At 36.3% G+C, this 12429-nt stretch overlaps 1 protein-coding gene across 1 annotated transcript in view; it reads left to right on the top strand.

Moving 5' to 3' along the window:
* The window catches only part of LOC136040711 (catenin delta-2-like), a 154962-nt gene that overhangs the window by 23840 nt on the left and 118693 nt on the right, over positions 1-12429 (top strand). Inside the window, 2 exon segments of the mRNA XM_065725014.1 lie at positions 4737-4787; positions 7434-7575. Of these exon segments, the coding sequence (XP_065581086.1) occupies positions 4737-4787; positions 7434-7575 (193 nt within the window).

Below are 12429 nucleotides of genomic sequence, written 5' to 3'. Positions count from 1 at the left end.
GTTTGTGACTAGAATCCCCATGTGTTTCTTTAATCAGTAAATTACCTTCTGCTGTATTTAATTGACTGCTTTTAATGTTTTATCTGTGGCGATATTTTGTGTATCATGCGCAATAAACTTCGACCATTAAGATTAATCAAAATCCTAGTTATCATTTCTGAATTATGTCCAAATAGTGATTCCTCCCCACTTTACATTGTTGTTTTCTAAGCGCACTTTAAAAATTTCGGTTACTATTGGCTATTCTTTACAAGGATGCACCAGATGCTGGAACCGTGACAAAGCATCATTGAGCTTTAATTAGTGTCGATGATTTGGTAAATAATTACTCTTAATTTATGATAAAGTTTCAGAAATCAAAAGGCAATTTACATATTATTTAGGTTTAAAACATTTGGGAAAATAAATCCTTGTTTCTTTCACTTCAACCTGATTAAAAACTTTTAGAAAGAAATTTTTGTTGTCATGATCATTTATCAATGAACGACACTTGATGTTCTTATGAGATCAAGTTAAGTAACTAAAATATTTTTGAATCTTAACGAACTACCCCCCCCCCCCCTGAAAAATTTAAAAACAGCGGCCTAAAAATTTGGCCTCTCATATTTTGGTTACAATAATAATAATTTTGAATCACTAAATTTATAATAATAAAGTGGATAATAATAATAAAGTGGAGTAACAATAGAAAAAAACATACAAAAAAAAACAATATTAACTATAAAAAAAACAACAATACAAGTCAAATAATCGCAGAAGAGGATGAAAAGTACCTAACCCCAGGCACGTACCAAATGGCACTAAACAATCGAATAACCTTTTGGTTCCTATACTATCTATGCAGATGTAAAGGAAATACAATGCCCCAATGTCCTTCGGATCACTTTTGTTAAAAACATACAGACAAAGAATTGAATAGTCGCAATAAGTTGAATAAAGTCTAGCCAAGGCCTTGCGAGAATGTGAGCCACGATTTCAGACAATTTTAGCATAACCTGGTTTGAGTTCATTCTTGATGTCTGAAAGTGCACTAGAACGGATAGCCGATAGAGGAGCAAAAATTCATCCCAAGCCAACACAACGCAGGAACTATCTTAGAACCATAAATTAGATGGCAGACCTGTTGCAATGACAGACAATTTCGTACTGAAAGAATATGCGACAAACTGATATAAAAGAGAACACATTTCATCTCCGGGAAGAACACCGTCGCTGTCTAGCATGAATCAGCAAAGTTATATGGTGTATTCCAGCATCCCTTAACCGGCTTATCGTCTGCATTAACTTTCCCGGATGCAATCTGTAAAAAAAAATAACAATAAGTACTTATCCTGTCTCTTGTTAACTGAAACGCTATGGGACACTAGGCGATACTCTTATGTTAAACGGATCACCGTGAATAACCCTGTTTAAGATCTGACAAAACCGGTTTGCCTCTCTGGAATCGGTTATGATTTGCTTATTTTGAGTGAGAAAACTACGATCTAGGTATATTTTGATTGAATATTTTCAAACTGTTTGTGGTTAGGAGCGATGTGGCTATATAGTAACTGAAACTGTAAGAAACTGTGTCTTCATAATAAGAGATATATCAAAAGAATCGAAATTTGATGATTATTATATAAAGTTCGTAAAGTTTAATATTACCCATCAAAAGTTACGAGCCTTAGAAAATTTGCCTACTTTTAAAAAAAAAGGGGGAAATACCCCCAAGAAATCAAGTGGTCTTAATGAAAACCACATCACGAGATTCAGAATACAACAGAACCCTACTGTAGAGGTTTCAAGCTCCGATATGCAATCATGTGGAATTTTGAATTTTTTTTGCCAGAAGCAAGATCTTGGATGTATGTTTTTTTGTTTCGTTTTTTTTTTCCCAGGGGTGATTGTATCGAACCAGTAATCCTACAAGATCGGGAGAGGACTCATTTGATAGGAAATCAAAAGTTCTAGTGGCGTTCTTAAGTGACAAAAAATATCAGAGGGCTGCTACAAAATTCCCTCCTACCCCTCTCTTTTACCCAAAATTGTCCGATCAGCATTTTGAGATAGCCATTTTCTTCAGCATGATCGAAAGATTTAATAACTAGGTCTTTGAAGATGACTTGACCCCCACAGCCTCAGGGGGAAGGGCTGCATGCTCTGAACTTTGACCGTTGCTTACATATAGTATTGGCTATTGGGAAGTATAAATATAATTTCGGGGGGAGGGGTTCTGGTGGGCTTTATTTCGTGGGAGGATCTTTTCATGGATGAGTTCTTGTGGAGGAAGGGCATTTTCCATGGGAGGGTGAGCTGGATTTCTCAGTATTACGTTAAAGTGTTTTTTGAATTGTAAAAAGCTTATAATTCTATTTAAATAGTCCTTGTGTATTAGGAGTCATCCTTAAATAATTGGAACAAAAAGTTAAACTTTATCGTTAGAGCGAGGTACTGAGGAGGGGGAAGCCCCCCTCATATACAGAGTAATTACTGTTTGTTTTAAGTTTCAATGTTGCTCCTTACTTTCAGTTGAAAAATTTGTTTTTTTATTTAATAATATTTAGTGGTGATTAGGGGTTAGATTAAGTTAGGCTAAGTATTTAATGTAATGCGTTCTGCGCGGCCTTTGTCTTAGTTTCCATAATTTTGTTTCTAAAGTATTATGTTATTATCATGTTTTGGTATATTTCATTAAGATTAACCAACTTCACTTCTTGGGTGTGTTCCGTTTCACAGACAAGTACCAACTAGGTCAATAACTACATTAAACATGTGCATTACACTGTTAACAAGGCCGTATACAGGATTTTTTTTTTCAAGGAAGGAGGGGGGTAACAAAAAAACTTTACAAAACATATAAAATTTGTTTGTATGCATTTTGTTACCTTTTTACGAGTCAAGAGTCAATTTTTCGTTGGGAAGGGTCAAACTGAGTAACCCCCCCACACACTCTAAATACGGCCCTGGCTGTAAACATAGCTTATTCACAAATCCTTGAAGGTGTTGTATATATAAAAATTACTGTCCCTTCTTGTTCTCTGCATATTCCTCATTTCCCTCATTTTCCGGGGTTAGCAGGTGTAACTTTTCCGACAACTAAAATGACGTCACCTACGATTCCTGAAACGCCAACTCTAAATGATCAGGGTTGTCGAATAAGTAATTTTGGGATGCTCGAGCGAACTAATGAAGTTAATAATGAACACTAGAATAAAAATATTAGGTGTGCTAATTAATTTTGTGTATCTGTTTTTTGTTTCAAGTTTAGCCAGATATAAAAGAGTCACATTTACATAAAGGCCACTAATGTTTTTGTTTTGTTATTTTTATTGGACTATCTTCTGCTCGCTTGCCTGGCCATAACAGTTTAATAGTCAATATAAAATTCTTTAAAAGAAAAGTTTCAGCTTGGGTCCAATCTAATATTGGCGCTATTTGGAAAACATATGAAATTGAATTTAATTGAATCCATTGAATTAAATTGAATTAATTTTAGTTCAATTGATTCTAATATTTTTCATTTTAATTAATTAAGTTATATGGATAAAATTACGATTGATTAAATATATAATTAAAAATAGCTTGCTTTTAAACTTTCGAGTTTTATTTGGTAACACACCACCTTGAGTGCCGCTAATGGATCTCATTTTCTATTACAACTATGCTAAAACGCCATCACAGTTGTGGCATCCGTTTATAATCTAACAAACCAATGAACTCTAAGCCCATAGTAACCGAAAATTTAAAAGTGTGTTTTGAAAAAAGGCAAACAGCTGTCATGTGAAGAAAAATCGTTATTTGAAGAAATTTCAGGAATAGTAATTTACTTTTATTAGTTTTAATGTTAAATGTTTATTGCAAAAAAATAATTTATTGCGGGAGGGGTGAAATACTACGAAACCCCTCGAAAATGGTGTCAGATCGAATTTAACACTTCACAATTGGAATCATCATGGCTAAAAACTGCACAGAGGAGAATTAGAGTCCCTCATCTTGAGTATCAAGGGGAATCACTTTTTTTTATCGGAAGTAGTCCTATATTATTCTTTTTTTTTGTTCGCCGCTAGTGGGGCATTGAAACATCGTAGAGAGATATTGCAGGACTGACTTGAAAGCTAATTTTTGTATCTACATGTTTTTTTTTGTATGTGACAAAAGATAATATTAAAATAAAATGCAATGTTTTTTTATACAAAAATTGCATTTTTCATGTATATGATTTCGTCAGGTTCCCTTAGTATTTTTGACCCCCCCCCCAGAAAAAAAGAGAAGAAAATAGTGCCTAAAACTGTAGTTTCCGTAAAGTTATGTACTTGGCTCTGATTACAGACAATTTCCGAACAGTTTTCAGTTGAGATAAATTCACGAATTAAAGATTTTTTTTTTGTAGTTCCTCTGCACTGGGGATAAAAAAAAATGAGTGAAGATTTTAGAGTTTTGCTTTAGTCACAGTGATATAAAAGATGATTTCGTTTTATATTTTAAGCATTTAAAAAATACAGTTGATGTTTTTTTTAGCAACTTAAATATTCTACCAGTTCTTCCCCCGGGTTTGATTCAGGGAAAAGGTCAACTGTTGTTATGGTGTTTTTAGTCCTCATATAACCTGATATATTTCAATTTTTTTCTACATTTTGGGAAAGCGTAGAGTTGACCGAGGTAGCAATTCCTTTCCTTTTATTTAATTAGCATTGTTTTCAATTTGAATAAACTGATATACGTCATAGTTGATAATATATTTTCTATTCTCTCAGGCGTGGCTATGGAAATGAATCTGTTGATGGTCATATTTCACACCAGTTTTCGTAAGTGTTTTTTTTTTTTTTTTTTTCATTTCTTCTTATGAGGGTTCGACAGACAGCCGAAATAGGTTTATAATTTTCTACTTCCCTTTCCAAAACGGCGGCAAAATTAGCAAGAGTTTTCAAAAATAGACATCGTGGTCACCGATCAGCTTGTCTCACTTAGCATAAGTTTGCTATTTTTTCTTCAAAGAATGAAAAAAGGAAATGAAAGATCCTGTTTTTCATCAAAATAATAATTTCTGACAAAAAATTTGTTTTTCATCAAAACGTTGATGATCATGAAAAAGAAATCAGCGGTGATTTGTGAAATACTACTACTACTAACAACTCACTGCAGCACCAATCCGCCAAAGGCCAACACGGCTACATACGCTACTCCTCCATCCCAATCTATGTAAACCTCCATCTTTATACCCTCCCAAGAATGTCCCTTAAACCTCCTCTCACCCAAAGCGGGGACGGTGTTTCGTTTTACCCTAGACGGATGGTCGATAAGAACGATCTTTGGTAATTTCTCATTTTTCGTCTGCGGAACATGTCCTAGCCATCTCAGCCTTTCTCTCATTACAGCTTTATAAAGTGGGATAGAAACATGTTTTTCTTAGAGCTTACTGCTTGAAATACGGCCAGTCAGATGGGTGTCCAAAACAATCCTTAAACAATTCCTCTGGAAAACATCTGATGAAATCTCCTTCGTCTTTCGAAGCGCAAACGTTTCGGAACCATGCTTAATCACTGTGAGCACTATAGCCTCAAAGATTCTAATCTTGGCTTGTAGACTTATTTTCCATTTCTACCAAAGTTTTTTTAAACTGAAAAAGCACCCTGGGCCTTGGTTATTCTACTTTAATATCTTCTCTGCATCCACCATCTTTACTTATATTACTACCCAGGCAAGTGAAGGTATCCACCTGATTGTCCTTTACTTAAAATCATCTCTTTACCTTCATTTATTCCTTGTCTAAGCGTCTTAGTCTTCTTAACATCAATTTTCCAACCTGTTCGATCACCGTGAAATCTCAAAATCCCCAAAAATCGTTTTTGGAGGTTTACACTCTATAATACTAATTTTCACTCGTTTGATACCTTTAAAATCATTTTTGATGTGTGATGACTTACTTAGTTGCTTTATCTCCAATTTTTTTCTTCATTCTTTATTCAATATTCTGCGCGGTTGATGTCTCTGTGATTGGAATGAGTTTTTGGCGGGTAGTCCGTGGAGAGTTTGTCGTTTTCATTTTCCTTTTTAGTTTTTTTCCCTACACTCCACCCCTGCGGGGGTATAGAGTGCTGTAGGCTATGTATGTATGTGCTTGAAAATTTGAATAAAAATGATCTTATATTGTCTATGTTTAGTGTCTAATGTTTTTTATCGTAATGCTTGCTATGTTTTCCTTGTCTATCCTTCTCCATTGTTTGAAAGTTAAGATAGATCCAAACTCATGCCCAAACAAATACCCTGCGTTCATTATTCCTTAATGCAATCGACCGCAATTGATTTTTGTCCCCAACAGCCAATGAAAATCATTCTCTTTCAAAGAGAAGGATTTTCACTGGCTGTCAGTTACGAAAACCAATTACAATCGATTGATAAGTTACATTGAATAGGGGGATATTAGATTACTCTTAAAGGGGAAGTCAAGTTTTTAGCTGTTACTTTCTTAATAGAATTTAAAAATTGAATAAAAGCTATTTAAATAAGCTATTAAATAACAGCTCATATGTTTCTCATAGAAAAGCTATTTTGATTAAGACACATAATGTGACAATTGTCAAAATAGCTCTGAAAAGTGCCACTGGATCGCTAGCGTCTTCAACGTTGTGGTAATGGTACTTAAACATTTTATCACACGTAATCTTTGTTCGTGTCCTTTACCCCCTCCAGATACCAATAAATATAAAAGTTACCCTGATGTGTCAAAGTAGGGGTTTTTATGAGAGTAACTATTTTCTAATCCCCTGGTTGTTGTCAAAAGTTCTTATGTGCCTTTTTTTTTATGTTCAAGTCCATTGATGCGCAGAGATTCCAGCGGTAGAGGAAGGTGGGGCCAAAACATGTTAAATTATTGTTTCTAGATTACATTTTTTCATTTCTTTCTGGGGGGGCTCCTTACCGTCCATTTTGAGGATGAGAGAAGTTCTGAACTCCTCCTCCATTCTAATCTGTTGCTTGGTATTTCTTTTAAACCTTTCGCAGTTTTAAGATAAATTTCTACCGAGTATATTTCTCTTAAAAATGTTTTCGTCGTCTACTTAACAACATAAACCTTATTTGCGTATTTTCATTTTACATGTTTCCTATACGTAAAATAATTTACAATGTAAAATGAAATAATTTTTATGTAATTTTAGATACACATTTTTTTCTATTCATATATATTTTTTTTTTGTCCAAACCCGTAGGTGGGCACTTGTATCCTTAGGGACTAAAGAAGGAGGTGTTTGGTCTAGTGGCCGGTCAAAAGACGACAAAACAAATTTTGAGCTGTAACATTTCCCGTTTTTGTTCGGATTCTTTCAGGATAATCAGAATAAGGTAACTCCTACCACCGCACCAATTTTACTCTTTTTACCTGCATGATTACACCTGTTGAGGGGGAAGAAAATAATTTTAAGTATTTCTTTTACAAGGCTCTCATTTTTCAGAATAAGTGATGTAAACTCTACTTATGGTAGCAGAGTTCATCCTATTGGGCCAAATGGTTCAGCTCATATGCATGACGTCTTACAGCCATCGCCTTCCGTCACACCAACGCCAGGTGGCACTCTAGGACGGGGCAAACAACAAGTAATTTTTACTTTTTAATCCTACTTGTTTTTCTTGTTTCAATCTTGTTTTCAAAATATGTAGTTTTAAGATTGTAATTTCAATAATAAAAAAGTCAACGAAATAACAAAACAAAATAAGGCCTTTAATGTCAGCATTTTTTAGATCGAGATGTGGAATTTATACAAATATATATATATATATATATATATATATATATATATATATATATATATATATATATATATTAGCTGTTGGTGGGGGCGCTTCGCCCCCACCCCAAGCCCCCCCGCGCGCGTAACGTGCGGGTAAGTCGTTACGCGCCATATTAGTTACGTGCCATTGTAGTTGTGTCCCTGTGTCCCACCTGTGAATATAGATAGATATATCTCTATATATATAAAAATAAGTTGTCTGTGTGTGTGTGTCGAGTGACGTCATGTTTGTGTGTCGACTGACGTCATGTTTGTCGACTGACGTCATTATAAGGATTGAGCTGTATGCGTCATGACGTTGTTTGTCGACTGACGTCATGTTTGTCAACTTATGAAATTAAATACCGAGACACCGGGACACAAATGACTACCGGGACACGGAATATAAATGACGACCGGGAATCTCAAAGGAAAATTACAGACTGGGACACCCGGACACAAATCACGACCGGGACACAGAGAATATAAATGACGACCGGGACACAGGGACACAACTACAATGGGGGCGCCGGGGGCACAGGCCGGATATATAAATGACGACCGGGACACAGGGATTGTTCGAATAGAAATTACAGACCGGGACACCGGGACACGGGAATATAAATGACGACCAGGACTCTCAAAGAGAAAATACAAACTGGGACACCGGGACACAAATGACGACCGGGACACAGGGAATATAAATGACGACCGGGACACAGAGACACATCATTAGAATAATGAGGTATAGATCTGAATACGGATTGTTTTCCCATGGACAATTATATGTTGCATGTTCAAGAGTCAGTAAACCTGACAATCTATTTATATGCACAGACAGTGGGATAGCGAAGAATGTTGTATATTCGCATGTTTTACGTAGTTAAAAACATATATATATATATATATATATATATATATATATATATATATATATATATATATATATACATATATATATATATATATATATATATATATATATATATATATATATATATATATATATATATATATATATATATGCAAGTTCACTTGCATAAGAGTCGAGGCAGATTGCAGGAGGCCCTTGTAGGCCTTGAATTGGACTCGTTATTTCTATTCATATTCATTTCTTTGGCGGGGTAATCAGTTGTAAATAGATTGCCAAATTTGTCAACCTCCTGCTTCCCCCTTTCTGCGATCGTGAATTAACCTGAGAGAGAACCTCCAACAGGTTGAACCCAACCCACCGTGAATTAGCATGAGAGGGTTGACTCTAGTTCAGCGTTGTCGAGTGATAGCCATGAGAGGGAAAATTTTCAAGTAATTTAACCCGTAGTCAACCTGCGTGTGTTCCCCAGCGAGAACCTCCAACAGGTACGACTCTAGTTTGGCATTTGTGAAGGGACACACATGCACGGAAAGGTGTAGCATAAATGGCAGACAGTAACAACGGCAATCAAACGGATAAAATTAACCCTTGACTGGGCTGCCCACTTAATTCAACAATCTGTCTTGGCTTTTTTCTACAATTGGCCATGACCTCCACTTTTCCCACAACTATTCCCTCTTTTGTTAAATTCAAAAATCATATATATATATATATATACCCGGTTTCTCGGGCTGTAATTTCTCTTTGAGTGTCTCGGTCGTCATTTATATTCCCTGTGTCCCGCTTGTCATTTGTGTCCCGGTCTGTAATTCCTCTTTGAGAGTCCCGGTCTTCATTTATATTCCTTGTTTCCCGGTCTGTAACATAAGACAATAGATCAATTGTGTTGTAACTTTGTTCACGATCCCATGCTACACATGTAGAAATTTAAGCAGCACGATTAGGTGAAGGCATTCCCAAATGCTTGAGAAGTTTGTTTGCAATTGATAAGAACAAATCTTCAATCATAACTAAAGTGCAGTTATAAATTTCTGTTGTAAAGTCCAAGGTCATATCTGACTTTTCTAGTCGTATTCGGTGGAGTAAATTCTCGGCCATTTGCGATTTGTATTTCTCCCATAACTCTGTAGGAGATGAAGGAGAGCAACTTTTGCCAGAAGACACGGGCCGTAATGTCATGTCTATGAACCGGCGATTGTCCAGGATGTAAAAGCTGTTGTATCTAATCCTAAGATGGATTATGTATAAATGTAATGTATGACGAATCATTAATCTATAGGCATAAAATTTCATTGCGCTGCATTTCTTATCCATTTTTTGTTAGTGGATGGATTTATCAGTTTAATATTAAAGTGATAGCCGTTGGCTCCATCCCAAAACATGATAGGATATTGTAGGGCATCGTAGCATCGATGAGCATTGATATAGCATTGACGCCATATACAAAGCCTTTGACGTCATATACTAATCACCGACCATAACGATTGCCACTTCGTTGAAAGTTGCGTATCAGTAGGCATCAATTCGATTGCTATTTTGAACAGAAGCACTAAATTATTATTTATTTTGAAAAGATGTTGCAACTGGGAAACGATAGTCCTTTCAACTTCGTTTTTTTTTTATCATCGGTATCACTTTCAAGTTGTTTGGTTTGTTTTATTTTGACTTGTCTTTCGTCACTATGAATTAAATATCGACGAACCTTTGTTTTTTTTAACTAAAATCTGGTAGGCATTGATGACCTTTTCCAAGTCAAAATCCCAAACCCAATCATCATCGCTATCATTTTTTATATACTTGTAATGACGTCATATACAGTCGACAAACATGACATCAGTCGACAAACAAACATGACGTCAGTCGACAGTCGAAAACATGACGTCAGTACACAAACAACTTATTTCAGTTATGACGTCACATACAGTCGACAAAAATGACGTCAGTCGACAAACATGACATCAGTACACAAACAACTTATTTTTATACATACATACATACATATATATATATATATATATATATATATATATATATATATATATATATATATACTAGCTGTTGGGGTGGCGCTTCGCGCCACCCCAACACCTAGTTGGTGGGGCGCTTCGCGCCCCCCCAAGCCCCCCGGCGCGCGTAAGTCGTTACGCGCCATATTAGTTACGCGGCATTGTAGCTGTGTCCCTGTGTCCCACCTGTGAATAGAGATAGATATAAATATATATTTTTAACTACGTAAAACATGCGAATATACAACATTCTTCGCTGTCCCATTGTCTATGCATATAAATAGCATTTATATTTATATGTCTGTGCATATACAAAGCCTTATGTACTAATAATGACGTCATATGCAAACGCTTTTTTAACAAACAAACAAACATGCATACACACAACTCGCTTCGCGCCACCCCAACACCTAGTTGGTGGGGCGCTTCGCGCCCCCCAAGTCCCCCCGCTCGCGTAAGTCGTTACGCGCCATATTAGTTACGCGCCATTGTAGCTGTGTCCCACCTGTGAATAGAGATATATATAAATATATATTTTTAACCACGTAAAACATGCGAATATACAACATTCTTCGCTGTCCCATTGTCTGTGCATATAAATAGCATTTATATTCCCTGTGTCCCGGTCGTCATTTGTGTCCTAGTGTCCCAGTTTGTATTTTCTCTTTGAGTGTCCCGGTTGTCATTTGTGTCCCGGTCTGTAATTTCTATTCAAACAATCCCTGTGTCTCAGTCGTCAATTATATATCCCGCCTGTGCCCCCGGCGTCCCCGTTGTAGTTGTTTCCCTGCGTCCCGGTCGTCATTTATATTCCCGGTCGTGATTTGTGTCCGGGTGTCCCAGTCTGTAATTTTTCTTTGAGGTTCCTGGTCGTCATTTATATTCCCTCTGTGTCGGTCGTCATTTGTGTCCCGGTCTGTAATTTATCTTTGAGTGTTTTTTCTTTTTAGTTTTTTTAGTTTTTTACGTTTTTTCAGTTTTTTTTTCTTTATTTTTCAGCGTCACTATGAAGTACATATCGCCGAACCTTTGTTTTTTAACTTATATCTGGTAGGCATTGATGACCTTATCCAAGTCAAAATCCCAAACCCAATCATCATCGCTATCATTTTCAGTTTTGATATGTTTTGACTCTCGCTTTCCAGGTGGATTTTCATCTAACTGCGCGGTTTTGCGTTCTTTAGCCGCAAGCCTGTTTTCTTGCTGTTCTTGTGATTCCTCGGCACGCTTTCTTTTCTTACTTTCTCTATCAGCTGCAAGCCTGTTTTCTTGCTGTTCTTGTGATTCCTCGGCACGCTTTCTTTTCTTACTTTCTCTATCAGCAGCAAGTTTTGTGCCATAGACTCTTTGAGCAGCTTCCTCGGCTGTTGCCATTGTAGGTTCTTTAGTCATTATACAATTAAACATTTCTCCGTGAACGCATGTCTAAAATACCATTAATGACGTCACCGTCATAGCAAAAATGACGACAACTAACTGCATGACGCCAGTCGACACAGAAACATGACGTCACCTGACAGACAACTTATTTTTATATATATACTAGCTGTTGGGGTGGCGCTTCGCGCCACCCCAACACCTAGTTGGTTGGGGCGCTTCGCGCCCCCCCAAGCCCCCCCGCGCGCGTAAGTCGTTACGCGCCATAATAGTTACGCGCCATTGTAGTTGTGTCCCTATGTCCCACCTGTGAATATATATATATATATATATATATATATATATATATATATATATATATATATATATATATATATATATATATGGTTTTAACTACGTAAAACTTGCGAATATACAACATTCT

Source organism: Artemia franciscana, chromosome 21 (assembly GCF_032884065.1).
Source record: "Artemia franciscana chromosome 21, ASM3288406v1, whole genome shotgun sequence".
In the NCBI taxonomy this organism is placed as follows: Eukaryota; Metazoa; Arthropoda; class Branchiopoda; order Anostraca; family Artemiidae; genus Artemia; species Artemia franciscana.
The sequence above is the reverse complement of the archived record's forward strand: the minus strand, read 5'-3'. Positions and strand labels throughout refer to the sequence as shown.